This window comes from Schistocerca serialis, chromosome 8 (genome assembly GCF_023864345.2).
Source record: "Schistocerca serialis cubense isolate TAMUIC-IGC-003099 chromosome 8, iqSchSeri2.2, whole genome shotgun sequence".
NCBI lineage: Eukaryota > Metazoa > Arthropoda > Insecta > Orthoptera > Acrididae > Schistocerca > Schistocerca serialis.
Genome location: NC_064645.1, coordinates 617,161,093 through 617,184,914, shown reverse-complemented (window position 1 = coordinate 617,184,914; position 23,822 = coordinate 617,161,093). Strand labels below are relative to the sequence as shown.

Sequence of the window (23,822 nt, the reverse complement as noted above, 5' to 3'; positions counted from 1 at the left end):
GGATACATGGAATTACCAGCTACAAATCTTTTAAATGCTAATAAACCAACATCAGAGAGAATTGGATACAGAACTGCAAGAGACCTGCAAATGCAAACGTCAAGATTATGTCGAATTGAACCCAATGATGAATCCTAACTTCTGGCACGAGAAAAATCAATGCTCCCAATGACTGACAAATATTGTAAAGTAACTCACATTCAACAATGGCTGCTATGGGAAGCACTTACATCATATTTGTCTGGTTGCATCACTGCATCTGTGGTGAAAGGAAGGGTGTCAGTCACATGTGTTTTGACTGCACGGACAGATATAGCACAGCCAGCCACCTCCTACAATGTCTGGTCACTATCAGATGCTGTTTGCTGATATGTGTAGCTGTACTGCTCTGCTTGAAAGACTTGACAGTATACTGCCTGTTGTATACTTTTTGTTAGAAAAGCAGGTCAACTTCCAATATGATTATACTGTAACTTTATGTTTGTTATGATCTGTAATGTATTAAATCCAATGTGTACACTGCTCCTCAATGTGTTAAATCTAAATGTATGACAATGGCTGTACCAGTCCTGATCAGACGGAGGGAAGAGTGGGGGGAGGGGAGGGGGAGAAGAAGTGTATAAATTACATTTACATTACACTAAACCAGTGTAGGATGTCTTATGAATAATTTGTTTGCAGACGTCACAAGTGCACTGTATAATTCTCAAAGATGATAAATTTGCAACACTTAAAAGTGTCAAATCTGTAACATAAATCACTGAAACTGAGTAAAACAATTTTGTGGACTACACAATCAGAATGTTTGGCTAGAACACCGAAGATACCAATAACTCTGACATTATATTATTTAAACAATCTGATCTACCAAAAAACAGGATTATCAAGCATCATTTGTTGACACACCTTCTTGGAAAATGAAATGACATCTACTAATATTGTGCTCTCCAGCTCTCATATGTGCCAGTTTCTCAAGGAACTCTGGAAGCTAGTTAGCAGACAGATCGAATAGCAGTAAAAATATTGTGATCTGTTCTTTTTAAATAATGGTTTCATAACAGCATATTTTAGTATTTCTATAACGGTACCTTGCTGCAAAAATTCATTAAAGACTCATCATTTTTTGTTTTCCAGCAAATAAATTTAAATTTTGACTGTGTAAAACAAGAAACTGTCAGTAATGCAATGATAAAAGTGAGGTAATAGCAAAGGCACTGGTGATACATACCGTTGTTCCAACATATCAGTTGCTATAGTAATAGATTCTGTATTTATTGTTGCTTTGCATGCTTCACAGTTTGTCAGAAGCAGCTCACAAAGATTAAGTACTTCTCCCACATTACTGCTTTGTTTCTCAATTGCTTTCTGTAATTCCTGAAAAATAAAGGATGATACTTTCAGCACATATGACAAGACACCTCATATTGACATAAAGTGGAACCTGAACTGAGAAAATAAAATGGTTGTACTTAAGTAAGGAAAATTGTAAATTTAAGAGATATACAGACCTCATGTTCACGGAGCTTTTGGTCAACAGTCTCCTTACTGCAGGTTTCAAATACTAATGGAGTGGCCAGCTTTGATTCAACCTGGTGAAGCCACGCACGTAGCTCAGCAAGGCGCAGTTCTAACTGAGACATGGTCTGCAAAGTAATAATGAAAATGGTGGTTAATTTGTATCTGGAAGATTAAACTACTATGGTTTTTTATATATGAACATCATTTTCTTCATTATATTAATACTCTGCTGTGGATTTTGCAGACAATGGTAAAATATGAGGTTTAGCGTTTATGGTGACTATCTCATTAGCAACCAATCAATTCTGTACAACAACATAGAACAATTTACTCTGGAAATTCAAATAGTAACAACCTTGGAATATTTAAGAACAAAATGCACTGTTGTGTGTCTCAATGGCTCATTTCCATTCAAACAACAACAAGGGTGACATGTATGTTTATTACACAATTTTTCTATTAGTGATTCAGCCATTACTTATGTACCCTATGTTCTTCCTACTGGAACTTTATCTGTCTCAGTCTGTACTTTATCTTTTTTATTCCTATTCTGTGAGCTTCTTCCTTATAAGAATATAACAAACCTAGCACTTTTCACATTAAATTAAATTCATTGATTGAAAATCTGTAGTAATAATATGGCACATTTAAAATTATACAATGTAATTTACACATCTGCTTGAACAAACTAAAGAGCAGAGCAAATTTTAAAACTGAAGTGTGGTATTTCAGTCAATGCCACATTGGGGGACGTGCCAGTGATGAGCATGAAATGATGATGAGGACAACACAACACCAAGTCCCTGAGCGGAGAAAATCTCCAATTTGGCTGGGAATCAAACTTGGGCCCACTGGCATGGGAGGTGAGCATGTTACCAGACAGCTAAGCAGGCAGACACTTGTCATGTAATAATAGAATTACTGATGTATTTCCTATTAAAAAAGTTTACCAAATATTTGTTTCTCTGCCAACAGTTCACAACGATCAGAAGCTTTGAATTGAATGTGCTGCTTACACTATGAAACCTGAGTTTAGTGATGATGTGAGAAACACATAGCAAAAATTCTTTAATACATTTTAGGCACTTTTCAACACACTGTTTAACACTGCTCTGCATAATTACAAACTGGTGTTCTTTTCTATTAGCAGAAAAAACGAATAATAAGGATATTGCACATCAAATGAAATATTTATACTTATTTTTCCACTTACAATGCTGGACTATGAAGCAATGGTCATTGTGGTGGTGGAGGGGGGGATGGGGGGGGGGGGGGGGGGGGAGAAGTAAAACTTAGTAACATGTTACTGAAAGAGAGTGTTTCACACCTGCAGTAGTTCAGCAAGTCGTGCTGCACGAGAGCGACCAAGATCCTGCAGTTCTCGCCATCGAGTCTCAACTTGTTCGACACGTTCCTTTAATTCAGGATCAGCATTTGTGTCCATCTCAGCAAGCAATTCACGTCCGGTTCGAGTCAGCCACTCTGCTTCTCGCCTCTTAAGGGCTACTTCAGCCTGCAATTCTGTCTCTAGTCTCCTTAGAACCTCTTCTGCATCTGCAGTGCTGCTGCGCTCCAAACGTGCTTCAACTTCTGATGCCCAAGTCATGAAGCGAGATTGCCTGCAATCCAATTTTCTTATGATAATGCACATTTTGAAATAAGCTGATAGAAAATTAACATTTTTATCATTACCATGAAATATAAATCCTAGTAATGTGATAGCATCATGACACCTAGAGGCTATTGGCTTCTGTGAATCTTAGAAGCAATATAGAAAAGTCACATCCCATGCAGTAAGTTTACTACATACAAGCTATACATCACTAGTCATAAGAATCATAAATCATAAATAGCCCTTGAATGCATGCAATTGTGTGTCGTCATAAGGGAATAAATACCTGGTATCAAACAACGTCCTTAATCCAATACGCTCCTCGAGTCTGTGGCAGAGCAGTGTCAGTTGGTGCTCCAGATCAGCTTGTGCTTGCCACAGCAACCATGCTCGTTGTGTTGCTGCCTTCATATCCTGTGGTGCAGCACACTCCTTCAATTGCTCCAACGTTACTCCAAGGGACTCTAAATCAGTAGTACGATCTGCTAGCTGTGTACGTAGTTCCTAGAATAGAGACAATAAGTATGCAAAACTGAAAAACTTCATCACACACACACACACACACACACACACACACACACAAACAAACAAACAAACAGAAGCAACATCTATCACTAAATATCCATCTTTTTCTCTCACAATTTGACAATAGGATTTAATAACAACATGACGAGCACATTATGTAAAATCCTATCCAAAGCATATATGCATCTTATGTACTTAGCAAATAGTATTAACATACATTAATTTAAAATATGTCGGTTATCTTCTTCCTTATACTGGGTGGGTAATATGTCCAATTACTTTCAAACGTATTCATCAGGTACTGAAAACTGTTTACGCCACTTTTTTTTAGCAACAAAAGCCTGTATCTCTGATGTGGGTGATAAATTACACACCTCAAAATCAGTTAGATATCATTTTCATTTATATATCTTACATTTACTTCAAAATTGCTGCTTTTGCCATGTACACTGATATTATCACTCTTTAAAGCAAAGTATTGCATTCTTTCTATTGGAGATAATGTTTCAAGATTTTTTCCAGCTGTTAGATACTTCTTACTTAAATTAACTCTTGGTATTCGTTCAAAATGAAATCTTAATTTCAATAAGTGTTTGTGTGTTGTGTGTGTGTGTGTGTGTGTGTGTGTGTGTGTGTGTGTGTGTGTGTGTGTGTGTAAGGGGGGGCAGGCACCAGTGAACATTTGCTTACAAACGATATTGCTCTCACCTTCAGCCGTTCAAGGCGTTCAGAGACGGCATTAACTGAAACAGGAGTGTCTGCACCACTCTGTTCAATTGTGGAGCGTACTTCATTGAATGCTGTTGTCACTGCTGCAGCTTGCTGCTCAAAAGAAGCAGCTAAGTTTGAAATTCGCTCCAAAAATTCACGCCAGGTTTCAAGTGCTGCACCCAAGTTGGAAATCCTTTGAACAATAGCTGCATGTTCCATACGGATTGATGTAGCGAGTGCTTCATCACAAAATGTCAGCAAGGAAGACTGTTGTTGTTGAAGTGATTCAGCCTGCACCTCACCAGATGGAATCTTCTCAATCAATGCCTAGAACGCAACATACAAGCAACCATGAATACTTCCCACTGGGAGGCATGCTTTTTATTATAGGACATGAATAGAGTAACATCACCACTACAGCTATCCTGCCAGTACCAGAGAATAATGACTCCTAGAGTCACCACTGAAATGAGTCAATACGATTTACGATAAAATAAGTAATGATCTAAAAGTAATGTATGCAGCTCTTGAAACCAATACATTACTTTACCGAAGTATTTAGAAGTCTTTTTGAAAGCTTATTACAAATAATGGCACAATAGCGTGCATGTTTAGAAAACTCGCACACCAAGAATACCTATTTAGTGAAAGTGTGATAAGTTCATTTCTTCCATTCTCTGACTTTTTTCTAATAATATAACTCTAAGAAAAGTCTGATTACTTTTAAAAACAAGAAATTAAATTAATGGTGCATTTCTTGATATTCAGTCAAGTTTGTATTTCCTGGCTTGGTTGTCAAAATATGCAAAATGGAAATAAAAACTCAGCTGAACACTCAGAAGTAAACCATTAATCAATCACACCTTGAAAACATGAGAGTTCACAGTGAATTATATGATCATGAATTTACTCACTTGTATCCGAAGAAGAATTTTGGGCAGACAGCGTAGATGTATGTACCGAAGCTGAAGGCGTGCCCTCTCCCTCTCGGTGTCTCGTAGCCAAGCCAAGAGAACTGCCTGATCCTGTCGATAACGATCCCAGGCATCCAGGCGAGCGCGTACCTCTGCATGACGATCCATAATACGGGCCAATGTCTCATTGTGGAGATTTGTCAGTGAAGCAAACTGTTCCACTACTGACGATTCTATTAAACCACTACCCAAAAGCCCATCCGAGTCATTTTTGGACAGCAACACATTCTGTTGGTTGGTCAGTAGATTCTGATGTACCTGCATACGAGATAAGATGTTGAATTTTCACTACACTATAAAAAAATGTCAATTTAACTTCAACATCAAGATAACTGATAATATGATAAAAAAAGCTCTATGCTGAACAACGAAAGGTAACATTTTACAATTTTTAGTAGTGAATTGTGACATAACTTAAATGTTACAATGACTTGTTTTAAATTTGCCAGAATTCTTTAAACAAATCCTCTTTACATGTAGATGCTGTTCATTAAAACAAACACTAATTTATTCTTCTTTCTTTTGGAAACATACAAAATTGAACTGCTTATTCAAAAGTTTTTAAGAGCTATGAATGAACTGCACTAAAGCCAGTATAATATGCGAGTTTGGTAAATGAAACAAGAATAGATTTATGGTGGTTATCCATTGAGTACTGACATCAACTGTTGGCAAGTTTGCAAAGCAGGAACTTTTATTAGAGGAAAAGAAAAACAAAAGCAAGCATGCTATAATGACGTTTCAATTTATAATTAACTTCCAGATTCATAAGAATTGGTTAAAAATGAAATGGTTGGTGGTCTTGTTGTGACAAATTGGAATTTGAGTTTTAATACTTTCAAAAACAAAAAGATAAACATCAAGATTTACAGTAAATATTGTACTTCCATTCAATAAAGAAAATTGGGTGTGATGAGAAAATCTAATAGCCAATTTGTGCCATGTTCAGGTATAAATACAAAAAGAAAACACTCTTCAGTTTTGCAGTAGTTCATTCACATTACAAAATGTAGCATCTCATTGGCATTTTACTTACAAAGACTCTGAATGAATAAGGAATCATAAATAATTTCCCTTGTTTAATACGAAGGACTATCTTTTGAGATTGCACTTTTAAAGAACATATGAATGAGTGACCAAATCAATGTAATTTTGCTGAACATTAGGAAGTATTTTCCTTTAATAATATTATCATCATGTTCTGCCAAGCACCAACAGAAATTCAGTTACTATAAATTTAATCGAAAATATTTACAAAATAGTGATTTTCGTTCCATTAAGAGTCCCTCTTGAACTTTCTATTCCGAAAGAATGGAAAAAGAAGTATAAGGAAATGTACTGCAATCCATATTTATCTTAGAGAACTAGATTACTGGCACAGTACATAGTGATCTCATTGCAATACCAACAACAAAAATTTGATATTACAAAAAAAAAAATTAAGATTTATCATGTTTTAGGTCATGACATTACTAGACGTGGAGCTCACATGTTGGACAAGGGGAAGAAATAACATTAGTCTTCATCTGCCAGAAAGGAGTCATCCAGGCATTCACCTTCCAAAATTTAGGAAAGCCACCACAATCCTAAACTTTGAATCTTGTTATCAGCATTGTGCCACTTTGCAAACTCAATACTTTAAAGACTGTTGTGTGTTAAAACAGATTCTTCACCATTACATGTTTGCACCTGTTACTATCCTTCAAAGTAGTCACCAGCTCTGTGTAGAACCTGATGCCAGCGATGTGGAAGGCGTAGTATACCATTAGCAGAGCCTGTTCTGTTGATGGTGCAAATGGAGCGGTCTACTATCTGTCGAATCTCTGGAACAGTTCTGAAGCGAATTCCATGAAGTGATTCCTTCATCTTTGGAATCAAATCAAGTCACAAGGGCTTAAGTCCAGGGGGTATAGTGGATAGTACAGTACATCCCAGTCCCATCGACCGAACAAAGCAGCCAAAGCTTGCGCTGTGTGCACCAGCGCATTGTCATGCAAAATGATGGGTGGGTTGCGCAGAAAGTGTCGCCGCTTCATTCGCAAAGCTGGTCACAAGTGATGTTCCAAAAACAAACAGTAATACTGTGCACAGATGGTCTGCCGTGGAGGACCATATTGGATTAAGGACATTGTTTGATACCAGGTATTTATTCCCTTAGTATATCACCATCAAGGTTGTACATGAGAATCACCATAACTTTCACTTCAGAACTGTTCCAGACATTCGACATGCATTAGACTGCTCTATGCGCACTATCAACAGAACGGGCTCTGCTAACGGTATACTATGCCTTCCACATTGCTTGCAACGGGTTCTACACAATGCTGGTGACTACTATAAAGGGCAGTAACAGGTGCAAAAATGTAACTCTTTTGTATCGGTTGTGAACAAACAGTTGCCACTATTTAAGTTCCAACCTTTGTATATATATTATTTGCTACTCATAAATTATGAATAGTGCATAAAACATGAACTGGAAATTAAGTGTTGAGAACGCATTCCAGTGTGTGTGTGTGTTGGGGTTTATGGGCGCTCAACATCGAGGTCATCAGCGCCCTGACACACAGTAAAAGGAACGAATGTGGAGAGACCTAATAAAACTGAAAAACACACTCAAAGCAGGAAAAGAGGGAAAATACGACTTGAGAAGGTAAAACCTAAGGTAAGGGATAACATAGCGACAAGAATGACATAGGAAACCGTCAGTGTCTGGCCACTTACATAAAATATGGGCGAGCTTGTCACACAGGAAACAAGTTAAAATCCCCTCCCTAAAATCTTTGTAAAAACATTCGACATGGCACAGAACTTTAAAACTTTAACCACATTCGTCCGAGTGTTGCCTAAAAGAGTTGGCAGGTCCGCTGGCAAGGCAGCCGCGGCCCGCTGGTCAGAAAATAAAACGCAATCCAATAAAACGTGGCGCACAGTGACCTGGACGCCGCAAGCACCACACAGTGGAGGGTCCTCCCGCCGGAGCAGGAAGCCATGCGTCATAGGGCTGTGGCCTATTCGAAGCCGAGTGAGGAGAACCTCGTCCCGTCGATGGGGCTCTTGCTTCATTGATTACATCACTAAAGTCAAATTTAGAAACTGTGATGTATTCTATCAAGAAGGTAGCTGAATCTGACAGTCTGATCCACCTATACCTGACATTCAGTAGTTTTTTATGATCTGTAATTTGCTGAAACTGCAGTGACAAGATTCTGCCGTCACTGTAATTGTCATGCATACCCTCAACGCTATTTCACTGTTTGGATAAGCAACTCATAATCCATGGTTTGAGGGGGGGGGGGGGTCTACGCCCCCCCCCCCAACTCCGTTTTCGTGGCCCCTCTGTGTCTAGGTCCTTGGCAGGGGACTATTTTGCCACACCCTTGGGGCAATCCTAATTAATGCACACTTCACACCCTAGCCTCAGTACATTCCTGATTAATGCACACTTTTATGTATAAGTACATACTGTTTGAAGTAAAATAATAATCTATTCACAATAAGTATGTTGCTTTTTAATATTAGTCACCACAACAGTACGATATATTTGAAATAACAGCACCCAAGTGCACTAGTAATGCATGAAGAAGGGGCTAACAAGAAATACTTTGAATCTTGTTTTTTTAAATTTCTGGACACATGTAATTCCTGCAAGAAACTTTTTATAGACACACCATCAATTGAAAATACACTTCCGCATTCTACAACTCAGACAATTTAGCATATTAAATATACTTTATTTCTTGTGTAGTGATTGCATAAACATAACCTACTTTATTTCAGCAAATTTTAAATATATTTTTAACTTACTTCACAAAGGTGCTGGTGTTCAGCAAGGGCCTTATAATCTCCAGGGACTCCAGCAGAAAGGAATGCTTGGACATGCACAAGGTACTCTTGCCACAAACGTAATGCTGCAGCACCATCTTGTCCACGAACCAAGCGAGCTGACAATCGATGATATTGTTGGAAAGTCTCACGGAATACCTGTAGTGTAAAATGTAACACATTTTATTTCCAGTATGAAGTCCTTCAAGCTATATTTAAAACATGCTATACCATTTTCCTCAACAAATCTCACTATGATTTTACAAACTATTTTCTGATTTACATTCCACTCACCATTCCTGCTGTTTAAAATATAAATATTCAAACATCTACCTGTAATTTCATTGTATCATTAAATATTGTATAGAACATGATTACTAATTTAGAATTATACTGTGGAGTATGCAAAAAATAATGAATTAGTAATGATTAATAGAAACAGACGTCCGCCCCTAGTAGCTGAGTGGTCAGCGTGACAGACTGTCAATCCCAAGGGCCCGGGTTCGATTCCCGGCTGGGTCGGAGATTTTCTCCACTCAGGGACTGGGTGTTGTGTTGTCCAAATCATCATCATTTCATCCCCATCGACGCGCAGGTCGCCGAAGTGGCGTCAAATCGAAGGACCTGCACCAGGCGAACGGTCTACCCGACGGGAGGCCCTAGCCACACGACATTTCATTTTCAATAGAAACAGACGAGATTAGTGTACTCTCCCACCCCCACAAAATCTCCGCTTCTCACTTCACCTCTATCAGTGACTGATAAATTGGTAGATTTTCTAATGGCAAGTATTAATCATCTAGATCGCAACGTGATATTTTAAAAATGCACGCAATGCTCATTTCATTGTCACCTACAATAAAGGGCAGATTCTACACTCAACCTGTAAATAAAAGCAATTGATTACAACAAATAATATTGGATGTATCAGATCACAAGCACTATGTCCTTTTAGTGGAGGAAAGCACCCTTTATGACAGGGCTAGTCTATAACAGTTTAGAACACCTCTCGTCTTATGTGCTGAACAGAGATAAGCTACAGTTGTCTTGCCCCCCTCGTTATGGGTTCTGAATGATCTGCCCTTCCTTTTTATGCTTCGCCAATCCAACCCTCTCTCCTACTAAGGAGGAAACAATTAGTTCTGAAAGTCAGGGTTGTGGGTGTACTTTCATGTTTGTCTACTGGGAGTGATGACATTTTGCTTCCTGAAGATAAGTTGTAATAAATAGCATGACATTTTGAAAAATTCTATAAAAAGTCCTATTATCTTTGGAGATGTGTGCGCAAGGGTATTTTTTTTTTTACTCTAAAATATTAAATGATCATTGTTCTGCATAGATCCAATGACAGCTAAAAGAAGTCAGTTATTCTCAGTGTTTGGGTACCTGTTGCCAGAGAGCAAGCACTTCCACAACCGGTGCATCATCTACAGAGGTCTCTGCTGAGCCTCTCAACTGCTGCAGTTGCGACTCAGTCTTGCCCAAAGCCAGCAGATGGCTACGCAGGGCGCCCAGTTGTTGTTCAGCATCTTGCTCTGTTGCTTCTTCCACAGCAGCCAAGCTCTGAAATTGCATGTGATATAAGTTCAATTTGTTCCTTTGATAAAACTGTGCTGGTATACTTTTAAACAAGTAAAACATTCTGATTACCATCTCATATTAAATTTCAGAAAAAGTGTACATCAGGTAGCGTGTTTATGTCGAATAATCTGGTGAATCATTATTACCAAATATTCAAGTTAATTCAAAATCAAGGTAACTGCTTAGGCACCTCTGAATGTAAAAAAATTAATGGAATCACAGATGGTACCCTTTAATTGACAAATTGACATCTCTACCCGTTCCTGAGAGAAGTGGTCTTAACAGATGGATGGATGGATGGATGGATGGATGGACAGACAGACAGACAGACAGACAGACAGATGGGCAACAAATGGCAAAAAATATATTTTGTGATATAATAACAAATAAACAATTTGCTGTTTTTTCCGTTTACTTGTATTGTAAAGCCATGGTTCTTGCCAAATTCAATGAGTTTAGGTCGACAGGAAGTACCCTATAGTTTTTGATGAGGTGTTTGCAAGTATCAAAATATGTTATATATATACGGCCACATCTTTGGACTGCTTCGACTTACGCAATATTTTACATACATTTCAAATTGATGCTTCTACCCATTAATGAGTAAAAGGGACCTTAACAGACAGACAGACAGACAACAACGTGATCTTCTAGGAGTTCTGGTTTTAACGACTGGGGGAGGGAGGGGAAGCGACAATATGGCAAAGCGTCCGTATTTTAATCTTACAATTGTGAGAATTCTCCTTTTCTTAAGGCAATGTGAGTTCTGAAAGCACGCTTGATTTCCCATGCGATACAGCAATGGGAGCACACGCAGCGGAGAGTGATTGGAACTGTGGGGCGAAACAATTTGCGGCGAGAGCGCCGGGGAGCTCGCGTGGCCGGCTGGCGTTAGCGCTCTCCGCGCCTGCCCAAACACAGCGCAGCGCTCACCCCGGAACCGTGATTCAATTAAAATTGCAAGGACGCGGGGCTTCATTAGATAATTGCACGTGCACGGGCAGCACGCCGATTTGCCGGTTTCTCAAGGCCGGCTTTGGGCACGCGAACGGAGCGCAGGTGCTGTGCCTGCCGCCATGTTGCCCCGGTCCTCGAGCCATGCTGGCGCACCCTGACCAGCAAGGCTGACAACGTGGTCCATGAAGAAGGCGTACCACGACTGCACGCAGGGTCGTTTAGGTGTAAACATCTCTCTGACGTTGAGCATGCTTACGGGCAGAGGAGACAGTGGGCTCGTTACTAGTAAACTTTTTTGGGAGGCCCAACTTATTAGTTCCGAATCGTAAAATGTTGGAATAGTTCGGTCGCTTGTATTTCGTCTCCTGCCACTGTCTACTTTCGCGTTCAAACAACATTGTGGCCATTAGCAATATACAAACTACTAGTGAATGCAATGTTCTGAAAACTCACAACTTACATGTAGCTACAGATACCATTACCGCATTTGTCAAGCACCGTCAATGTTCCGACCGACCAAGACTGGTAACAACGAAGACTGCCCTGTTGTGTACCAAGTACGTCTAACATCTTCACGTCTGCGTCTGTCATCCGGCACAGCTATGGACTAACTACATAAGCCCTTCACAATCCGCCACAATGCTGGGACACTGTCAGAGGTCTGGTAGAAGCATACGACGGTGTGTGACGTTGCATCATTTTCAAGGACGAATCTCCGTTCTACACTACCGGTACCAAAGGTAACTATCGTATGGGAGTAAGGGGGGAGGGGAGAGGCCACATTTTGCTAACGTTCCGGCAAACCGCAGCCATAAATTCATACCATCTCTGGTAGAGAATCAGGGGCCTCTGACAGCACAGCAAAAAGTCAAAGACATCCTGCACTCACATGTTACCTTTCACGAAACAGTGCCCTGGTACAATTTTTCAACAAAACAACACTTGTTCACACACGGCTTGCCCGTTTATGAATTACCTGAATTATACATAAATACTCTGTTTGGTTATTAAGATCCTCTGATCTGTCTGCCTTAAGTTACATGTGCAACCAGCCCGGACGTATTTCCGCGCCAGCTCCAATATACAGGACATCAAGGACCCATGCAACGGTTTTGGGCCAGCTTACCTCAAGAGAGGATACGACTGTTGAACGACACTCTTCCCAACCGAATCAGCGAAGCATCCAAGCCCCGGGGCGTGCAGCATCCTACTGGCAAAGGACTACCAATTTCTTTATTCACTTGACTTGATTTAGTAAACAATGAGATAAAACCATTTATCTTTTGAGCTCGTCAAATTTCATTTCACATTTCCTCTCCTTCCAGATGCTAGTTTTTGAGGGTTTTTTCGAAACTGTGATATATTATTTCGCATATGCCATGTCATTGACCCCCCCGCCCCCCGGCCCATCTTCTTCGGGATCGACACAACAGTGTTATCACCACTTCTGTAGTTTTCCTTCATTTATGGAAACCAACGTACTTCAATGCGGCACATACTCTGACTGGACTTCTGTTTAAAATTATTCAGCACTCAGAACAGCGTCCATCTCTATTAACGGAAATGAGCGAGTTCTGCCGCGCGGGAACACAAGCATAAATACAATTCGTGAAAACAGAGCAGGAAGGAAACTGTTGCAATTTTCTCGCAGCAGTAGCGAGGTGGGCGTCGGCTGAGATTGGGCCGAATTATTCGGCGTGAGAATCAGGACAGCCCTCACTTCGTCGGAAATTTGTACAGCCTGGCGCACGAGCCAAGTCGTTCGTGCTCAGTGAGCTGCAGAATACATAATGCCAGGCGGACGGAAACAAATGGCGCGAATAGCTCAAGTTGTGCAGAAGTAGGTGGCGCGGCTCGCGTGCCGCGAACGGCATCGAGCGGGCGATCATAAAGACCTGGCTGCAATTAGCAGCCGGAAGTCCAGGTACGCGGGAGACTTCTCACGGGAACAGTACTGCTTAACAGCCGCACGCGAAATGCCAGCACTGCCGAGTGCTCTGCGACATATAATTCTGTAAGGGGCGAGATGAGCGGAAACGTATCAGCCCCAACAGCCGCTGGGAGAAGAACGACGAGCATTACTTCTACAGGGGGTTACAAAAAGGTACGGCCAAACTTTCAGGAAACATTCCTTACACACAAATAAAGAAAAGATGTTATGTAGACATGTGTCCGGAAACGCTTAATTTCCATGTTAGAGCTCATTTTAGTTTCGTCAGTATGTACTGCTCAACGGAGCACGTTATCATGATTTCATACGGGATACTCTACCTGTGCTGCTAGAACATGTGCATTTACAAGTATGACACAACATGTGGTTCATGCACGATGGAGCTCCTGCACATTTCAGTCGAAGTGTTCGTACGTTTCTCAACAACAGATTCGGTGACCGATGGATTGGTAGAGGCGGACCAATTCCATGGCCTCCACGCTCTCCTGAACTCAACCCTCTTGACTTTCATTTATGGGGGCATTTGAAAGCTCTTGTCTACGCAACCCCGGTACCAAATGTAGAGACTCTTCGTGCTCGTATTGTGGACGGCTGTCATACAATACGCCATTCTCCAGGGCTGCATCAGCGCATCAGGGATCAGGGATTCCATGCGACGGAGGGTGGATGCATGTATCCTCGCTAACGGAGGACATTTTGAACATTTCCTATAACAAAGTGTTTGAAGTCACACTGGTACGTTCTGTTGCTGTGTGTTTCCATTCCATCATTAATGTGATTTGAAGAAAAGTAATAAAATGAGCTCTAACATGTCCATATAACATATTTTCTTTCTTTGTGTGTGAGGAATGTTTCCTGAAAGTTTGGCCGTACCTTTTTGTAACACCCAGCAGACTAATTCTTTCAAAAAACGTACAAAGTTAGTTGCAAAGCCTCGCTTATGAGTGCTTTTCTACATACCACCATAAATGTTGGAATTTAAATGAAAAAATCTTGTTCTGTCTTGATCACCACAATTAGCCCCTTCTTCAATAACATCTTGTTATGACTACTCGGCTTCAAGCACACATGTCATCATTACGTACATAAAAAGTCAAGCCAATGCATAAAAATAAAATGTAATCTGAGCGGTTGTTAGAAAATTATATCCACCAACAGATAATGAAATGGCATCATCGCTAGAGTTGTGATGGCCAAAAGCTGTGGTGCTGAGTGATTTTCTAGTTTTATAACGAATTAAGATGTTTGTAAACGCGATTGGCCATGTTCCTAATACTACAGGCAACCCACAGACTTCCGCGAGAAAATAGTGAGTAGATGCCCTCACAGTGATGGACGGAAATCTTCAATAACACATATTGGCAATAAGGTAATTTCCCAGCACCAATAAGATTTACTACAAGGTACCGTTAAGAAAGATGAGACGTAACTAAATTGAGAAAGAAGACAGGTGAAGACGTCACCTACCTTTAAAAATATGCAACCGACATCTCATACGCGAAGGTAAGTTACTATACCGTAGACTGGCCTCAAAATTATCCTGGCTGATTAATGTAGCAGATGCTGTCAGTAACAGCACCCGCACACGCAGAGCTAGCGTAGTAATATCCACATTCGTAACACTCTTCGTATTATTATCAAGCAATGTTATCGAAATTTATCTGGCTTTAGTAGCTTTAAAATTCCAAGCAACCCCCACCCTCATGGGATGGGCGGGAAGATCGTACATCGCCTGCCCCATTTCCAATACAGCACCTAAAAATCCATCGAACACACAAACATATTAAAATATCTGTAGCTAACTTGCGACTACAACACCAATTTATTAACTGTCCAAATTGGAAAAATCACTAGTACACTGTCATTGGGTAATTTCATCTCCCACACTTTAAAAACCCTCGTCGAGATTGTTGTTCTATTCAGTCTGAAGATATCTACATCCATTTGAACCTGCTTACTCTATTCACAAAGTCTTGGTCATCTGCACAACTGTTACTCCCTCACATTTCCATCCATTACCAAATTAACTATTTCTTAATGCTTCAATATGTCTCCTATCAACGTATGCCTTCTTTTTAGACAAATTATGCCACAAATTTCATTTCCCCACAATTCAAACTAATATCTCTCACTCACTAGTTATTCGATCTACGCATCTAACAGTCAGCATTGTTCTATAGTACCACATTTCAAACAGCCTATCTCTAAAATGGTAAATTTATGTCATAAATTTCTCCCCAATTCGATCCAGTACATACCTCTAAAATAGTAAATTTGTGCCATAAATTTATCTTAGATTCGATCCAGCACATCCATCTTCATTAATTACCTGACCTACATATCTAGCCTTCAGCATTACTCAACATTTCAGAAGCTTCTATTATCTTTTTGTCGAAACTTTTTATCATCCATGTTTCACATTAAAGGTAAGGCTACACTCTTAACAAATACTAGATCTTTTCTGATGACGATATACTCCCGAGTAGCCTCCATCCAGGAATCTGCTGTCACACACGCTGCAATGCTACTGTGTTTGCCTGTCTGAGAAGTCCACATCACCCACCTAGACTGTTGCTCCTGCAACCACTGAAAATACTGTTACCCTCCTTTGAATATCATGTGTTTGGCTACATATCAATGCTGAAATCATTTGCATACATGGGGCGATGACGTCAATGATCAACTGGTTGTAAGAAGTGTAGAGCTCTATAACCCGACGCGTGAAGAAAGGGGAGGCAGTTGTGGCATGTGTTATCACAAGTTAAAGCAATTGTCACTGCGTTAACTCATAGTAATTGATTTCATGCTTTGGTGTCCTATTAATTTTTATTTTATTTTCTGCTTGCACGAATATGAAATGCCAACAGGTGAGCAAATACCATTCATCTGTCTGTCCGTTGTTTGGTCAGGGAAAGGGCAGATTCCAAGTGGAATTTAAGCAAAAATCTCTGTCTTTATAAGTCACTTGCTAATTACACCTAGAGTTTCCATGTCAGCTGTAGCTTACAAGTATTTCCTTTGTTGAAGCTCTTCCAACTGGCGAATTTTGGCCATTCAGACCATTTTCATGTACTGTCAGAGCCTACCATGTATGGACATAGCAGTTCTCAGTGCGAGCATATAATAAGTGGATAATACTAGGACATCTTCCCAGCACTTGAAAATGCCCTGTGAGGAGAAATTGCTTAACTGTGTGAGTTTCAATAAAAGTAAGTACTTGTAAGTAAGTAACAGCCGAGATGGAAACTTTACAATGTCTTTCAACAAATTTACAGTTACGGTAGCCACAAGAAGAAAATGATTATCTCAACTGATTCCCTACCTTAAATAAGCAAGTGATCTTATAAATAGAGACGGAGGTTTTCGCTTACATTCTGCTAGGAATCATCACGCACTCTGGTGGAACAACGTAAGGACGGCGTTAATGCCACTCGCATACCTGTACTTGGATATCACTCATTTCTGACATACGTCATCTTTGGTTGTGTGGGGGCACTAATTAAAGATTACGAAAACACAAAACCCACTGCCGTAACATGACTAAGAAGGAGAGGTAACTGGCGGTGGGATCGAGTTTTTGGAACAGTCTATACGGTGAGTGTAGATTAAGGTTCAAGGAATCACACCCTGCTGCCATTCACCCTAGTGAGCCCTCCTTTGCGAATAATCGAGGAAAAGGAAAAAAAAAGGATGTGGTATGAATATCATCACTTTCCCTGATTTTTTTTAAAAAATCTTTATCGAAATGACTTTGATCACTACTTTTATTTAATTAATTGATTTACACGCAATTTTTTATTTGTATTCCTGTATCACGTCATTTTAATCAACGTATTAACTTCTTCAGTTGATTTTTTTTCTTCCTAACCTTCCTTTTCCACTTGGAATCTTTGTGCATGTGAATTTAATAATTTTTAATTATCTATAATCAGGTTTAAACATTCGAAAATACCGGTCTGTGGGTTAAAAAAACAAAAGACGAAATAATACATTTATACTGACTACGCAATAGTGTCAAGAATGTATTTTTCGTTGCATGATGTACAGCTTTTGGATGGCAATCGTCACACAAACATTTAAAACATACATTCTTGGTGCACTATATGCAATGGTTTAAACGAAATGCAAAATGAGAAACAGAAATAATGAATGCAATAACATGGACGAAAATATAGGATGACAAAATGGAACTTAATACACAACAATGATCAAAATCAAGTGAACAAGGATTCCAAGTGGAAAAAGACTGACAGGGAGAAAAATGAAAGCAAATTATGTATTTCATACGATGACTAATATAACGCAACAAAGGAATAGAATAAATTATATTTAAACCAATTAGCTGAATAAAAGTAACGACGACAGTCGTTTCGATAAAGATTTTAAAATAAAAAAAATTAAAGCACACGACAATATTCGAACCCACATAATTTTCAAAGCGAGGTCAGCGCCTTTAGCACTACGCAATGCAACCAATCTGTAAAAAATAATTATATTTTTGAAAAGCTACAGAGCATTACGCGAAATTCCCCCCCCCCCCTCTTTTTTTTTTTTTGTCGATTACTCTAAAATGCGTGTCCACCAAGGTACGGCTGCATGGTGTGATTCCTTGGATCTTAACCTGCATCACAGTACAGATTGATAAGAAAATTCGATCCCACCACTGGGGACCTCTCCTTGTTAAGCGTGGCGAAACTGGTTTAAGCCGGGTTCACGCACGCAACGAAAGTATCGCCACAAGTCAAGTCATTCTGGAGTGGCGCTCTGAGCTACCGTTCACACGGGGCGCCACAAATTCTTCGTAATTGCGCAGTTTGCAAAATGGCGTCACCTGTCTCAGCTGATTAAACGACTGTACATATTACTATATAAGATGTTTTGGAAACATAATAAATGTAAAATATTACTTACCAAAGTGTTTCTCGTCTCTCTTGTCTCGACTACATGTTTTAAGAACCGGTCTGCAGCTTCAAATCAAGCAAGGCTGGGTTTATAAATACCGTCTGTAGACGCACCACTCTTAAGTGATTTCAGTACTTTATGTTCATTCATGTAAGCATTTCGAATGCTTCGAATTTTTAATTCTGTTGTAGCTACATCAATTCCAGGTACATATTCACGCATACTGTTTACTATTCCAATTAATGCAGCATCTCTCAAATTTCTGTCTTTGTATGATTCGCTTTTGTGGCTCCAAAGGCATTGTCGTTCTTGATACACCTCCAAGAATCTCATAATTGTCTCTGTTGACCACTATTTCAACATATTAATAGCAAACGCACAAACAAAAGCACTATCTGCGAACGAATACGCACTAGAAAGGTTTGAATCCAGCCGCGAGGTAGCAATCTAATGACGTTATTCGATTGTGAAGAAGGCAAAATGGCGGAACAAAGTAGAACCAAGTTCAACTTTTTGTGGCGTGACAAAAGTTGCGCTTCTTAAATGGCGCCACCGAAAACTATGAGTTCACACACGCAACTACAAGGCAACTGCGGTTCGCCATTAGCAGTGGCGATACTTTTGTTGCCTGTGTGAACCCGGCTTTGCTTGCAATGTTAGAAGACGTGACCAGAGTGCCGCCCCTGCGCACGCGCCGCCACGCCACTGACCTGCTGCACGGAGTCGAGGAAGTGCCTGGCGGCGCGCAGCTCGTGGTGTCCGGCGGCGCGCTGCTCGGCGGCCTGCGCCAGCCGGTCGAGCGCCAGCCGCACCTCCTGCAGGCGGCGGCCCAGCTGCGCCAGCTCGGCGCCCAGCGGCACCGACGACGCGTCCACGCCGGCCGCCTCCGCCACGCGCGCCGCCAGCTCTCGCAGCTCGCCCAGTCGCGCCTGCTGCGCCGACAGCGACGACTCGCTCGCCTGCGCGGGCACACCTTCCAAGTCCACACCGGCGCTCGTCATCGCGCGCTGCTGCTGCCACTGCTGCCAGCTTCCTCCAGCCTTCTCGTATACTCCCGAAATGCAGAGCGCTGCGGTCGCGCCGCTACACGGTCACGATTTTCGTTCACTTCTTGACACCTTTCTGCAAGTTGGGGAAAGCGAAACTCTAAGAGCCTAAAATTTAACCACTCCTATGCAGGAAACCGATGCCCAGGGCAGTTCCGACGGGCTGTTGCGGGCACACAGGGGAATGGGGTTGGGGTTGTCTGGGGGAAGATACCAAACTGCGAAGTCATCGGTCTCATCGGATTAGGGAAGGATGGGGAGGGACGTCGGCCGTGCCCTTGCAAAGGAACCATCCCGGCATTTGCCTGGAGCGATTTAGGGAAATCACGGAAAACCTAAATACTGATGGCCGGACGCGGCATTGAGCCGTCGTCCTGCCGAATGCGAGTCCAGTATCTAACCACTGCGCCACCTCGCTCGGTACAGGGGAATGGGAAGGGGCCGGGGGAGGGGTATGAAAAAGAGATGGTTTAACGAAATAACTGGGAAAGGTACGTGTGTTCTCCTACAAACAGTGTTACTGTTTTTCTGCCTACAAAAAGAAGTCTTCCACCTCGAACTATCGCAGTGTCATCACAGTCCAACACAACAATCGCGACACTCAATCTGCTTTTTGTTATCCACTGCGACAGCATCACAACAAGCTGTCAGCAAGTGACGCTACTGAGTGCAATATCGCACGAGTGTAAATACTATCGTTTATACTCATTCGTAACCTTGTTTATAAAATAGGAAGCATGTTGTTGTTGTGGTCTTCAGTCGTGAGACTGGTTTGATGCAGCTCCCCATCCTGTGCAAGCTTCTTCATCTCCCAGTACTTACTGCAACCTACATCCTTCTGAACCTGCTTAGTGTATTCATCTCTTGGTCTCCCTCCACGATTTTTACCCTCCACGCTGCCCTCCAATACTAAATTGGTGATCCCTTGATGCCTCAGAACATGTCCTACCAACCGATCCCTTCTTCTTGTCAAGTAGTGCCACAAACTTCTCTTCTCCGCAATCCTCTTCTCCCCAATTCTGTTCAGTACCTCCTCATTAGTTATGTGATCCAACGATCTAATCTTCAGCATTCTTCTGTAGCACCACATTTCGAAAGCTTCTATTCTCTTCCTGTCCAAACTATTTACAGTCAATGTTTCACTTCCATACATGGCTACACTCCATACAAATACTTTCAGAAACGACATCTTGACACTTAAATCTATACTCGATGTTAACAAATTTCTCTTCTTCAGAAACGCTTTCCTTGCCATTGCCAGTCTACGTTTTATATCCTCTCTACTTCGACCATCATCAGTTATTTTGCTCCCCAAATAGAAAAACTCCTTTACTACCTTAAGTGTCTCATTTCCTAATTTAATTCCCTCAGCATCACCCGACTTAATTCGACTACATTCCGTTATCCTCGTTTTGCTTTTGTTGATGTTCATCTTATAACCTTCTTTCAAGACACTGTCCATTCCGTTCAACTGCTCTTCCAAGCATATGTAGTGAAATAAAAATCGACAACAACTAAAAAATGGTGGCACATTTGTCATTCCGCACTTCCTTAAGGACCCTAGGATGTATCAAACGGCACCTTGCCAGACAGTGTAGTCCCGATTCTCTTGTAATGTATAGATATTTACTGAAGATGCCAGTAAACATCAGAAGACATGACCTTTTCCAGAAAGATGTCGTACATCTACCCAACAAAGCGAAGTTTTGTTCGCTATACATTCATCCAAATCAGTCAATGTGAAACGTAAGGAAACCTGTGCTGAATGTAGAACCTACATTATGTAACGTACAAAATAAGCCACCACATCTTTAGCTGAAGAGAAAGCCACACAGACGTGACAGTAAAACGTCAAAGGAAATGAAACTCTTTACCGACACAGAAGAAGTGTGTGTGTGGTTTGGGAACTTATGGGCGCCCAACGGCGAGGTTATCAGCGCCCTGTCATCGATGAAAACAAACGAATGTGGATAACAACGAAATTTCACAATAGTTCTACATCTGAATCACCAACTCCAAGAATCTTCATTCAACATTTTCGCTTTTTACGCAAAAGTAATTATATTTAAAAAATATTCATTTATTGGGAACTCGTGTGAATTGTAGCAATGCGTAAATCATTAGACACTAAAAACAATTTTTGTGTGTCAAGAAAACTCCTGATCATAATAACAACAACAACAGAAATTCATTCTTCTCAAGCATGAAATATTTGTTTATATTCCCCTGCATTCGTGGGAGTATACCCAAATTATACAGATATTCCAAAGTATTTCTTCATAGTAAGTTGCAGTTTATGCCACTGAATCAGTGAGATTTGGTCGTTTTTGCATTTGTTTCACGCTAATTTATGACTCTTGGAAACTTACTAATGCATGAAACGCAAAACGTAACAACTATTTTGTTAGTTAAGTAGAAAACTAATTAAAAACACACGTTGTCCTTACGACGCAGGTAACTGGCTTTCTCACTGCTCGAGCGCTAGTCTCGCTCCAACTGTCGCACGGTAATAACTTTCGCGGCAGTGTGTGTCGCGACTGTATGTATAAGACTGTGGTGTCATTATGTCCAAGTAGCATAAACGAACTACTACGACTGAATTCTATAGCTAACGTTGTTTATGTGGCAATAGCGTGCTCGGTTCACACGTCTGCCGTCTACACAACTCGCTCACATTCAATACTGGAGATCTTGCTGCTACTTCAGACGGTGTTGTTAGATCTCAAAAGTCGATGAGCGGAGCAGAAGCAAGCACGTTATTTTTGTCGGCTGAGGACTGGAGCTATAAAGTATGTTTACACAGTAAGATGGGTGATGCCAGAGGAGGGGCTGACGGAAGTAGAGGAATGTAGCCCCCCCCCCCCCCCCCGCACACACACGCACTGACCACCACGTGGAGAGGCCCTGCACAGTACGCACCTTAACCTGTGGTTGGAGCTACCGCGAACGCAACGGGGGTATAGAGAGGTTAAATGTATGTGATCAGTACTCATGATGAAATCGTCTTATGTGCTGACATGTTTAATACTGAATCTAACTGCAACAATTACGTACACTTAATACCACCAAAGGAAACAGTGCGAAATACAATGACAATGCCGTACAAGACAGAAACACAGCTGTCACCAATGACCGTTTTACACAGTATACTCAGCTAGATAAGGTTGGCTGCAGCCACAAAGAAGTCACAGCGTGAGGTTGCGCAGTCGTTACCACACTGGACTCCCATTCGGGATGACAACTATTCAGACCCGTGTCCGGCCAAGCAGATTTACGTTTTCCGTGATTTTTCTAAATCGCTCCAGGCAAACGCCGACTTGGTTCCTTTGAAAGGGCGCGCCTTGGTATTTCACTGAATCGATAACTTTCAAATTTACCGGATCGGCTTAACATACATGAGTGGACGATCTAAGACTTAATCATAAGTACGCTCTACTACGCTTTTTATAGACGTGTTGATGGCATATGCCGCAGAAATGTTTGTATCTTGCTCTTTACTGGATCTTTTTTATATTTTAATCCCAGTAATTGGGAGTAAATATTTTGCGTACCGGTAAGCAACTGCCTAATATGGATACTGAATGAGAGCAACGGCGCCAACGAATGGAGAAAGCAGCAAAAGAGGATAGTCCAATAATCAGGCAGTCTTTCCTCAACGTGGGAAGGAAAAGCCCAATACTGGGAGGGGAGAGAGAGAGAGAGAGAGAGAGAGAGAGAGAGAGAGAGAGAGAGAGAGAGAGAGAGAAACGGAGCCGAATTATTTGACATGGAGATTATCGTGAAAAATGGTACCCTTGTCAATACACTTGAATCCTATTATTCCAATCTCGTCCGCCTGCTCCACTTAAGACATTCCGTTGTTTTTCTACATTAATTCAAGCAGCTGTGGGTCTAGAAAACCACATAACATTCCTTTCCTTGTCATTGTCCAGATAATAGATTACTCTAAAAACGACGGGATATTAGCCTGTATCCATCCTTCCTTCCTTCCTTACAGAGCAAAACCACGAGGCTACAAACCCTTTTGAAAGATCAAAACTACGCACGGAAAATAATGTCATTGTGTCATGCAGTCATCTTGATTTATAAATGAGCGGTAGGAGGGCTAAACTGACAACATACAGTCGATGACAAGGCCATTACAGACACAGCACGAACTCAGTTGCAAAATAATAATGGAAGAAGGAAATGACGTGACGCTTACAAGAAAACCGTGCAGGCAT

The 23,822-nt window shown here is 41.0% G+C and overlaps 1 protein-coding gene across 2 annotated transcripts in view; it reads right to left on the bottom strand.

Moving 5' to 3' along the window:
- LOC126416038 (muscle-specific protein 300 kDa-like) overlaps window positions 1–23,822 on the bottom strand; it is a 643,030-nt gene that overhangs the window by 28,348 nt on the left and 590,860 nt on the right. For both annotated transcript variants that reach the window (XM_050083501.1, XM_050083503.1), the window contains 9 exons: window positions 19,264–19,512; window positions 10,549–10,725; window positions 9,145–9,321; window positions 5,281–5,598; window positions 4,364–4,693; window positions 3,417–3,634; window positions 2,846–3,137; window positions 1,509–1,643; window positions 1,229–1,374 (listed from right to left, as the gene is read on the bottom strand). In XM_050083501.1, coding sequence (XP_049939458.1) covers window positions 1,229–1,374; window positions 1,509–1,643; window positions 2,846–3,137; window positions 3,417–3,634; window positions 4,364–4,693; window positions 5,281–5,598; window positions 9,145–9,321; window positions 10,549–10,725; window positions 19,264–19,512 — 2,042 coding nt within the window. The remainder of the gene's footprint in view (window positions 1–1,228; window positions 1,375–1,508; window positions 1,644–2,845; window positions 3,138–3,416; window positions 3,635–4,363; window positions 4,694–5,280; window positions 5,599–9,144; window positions 9,322–10,548; window positions 10,726–19,263; window positions 19,513–23,822) is intronic.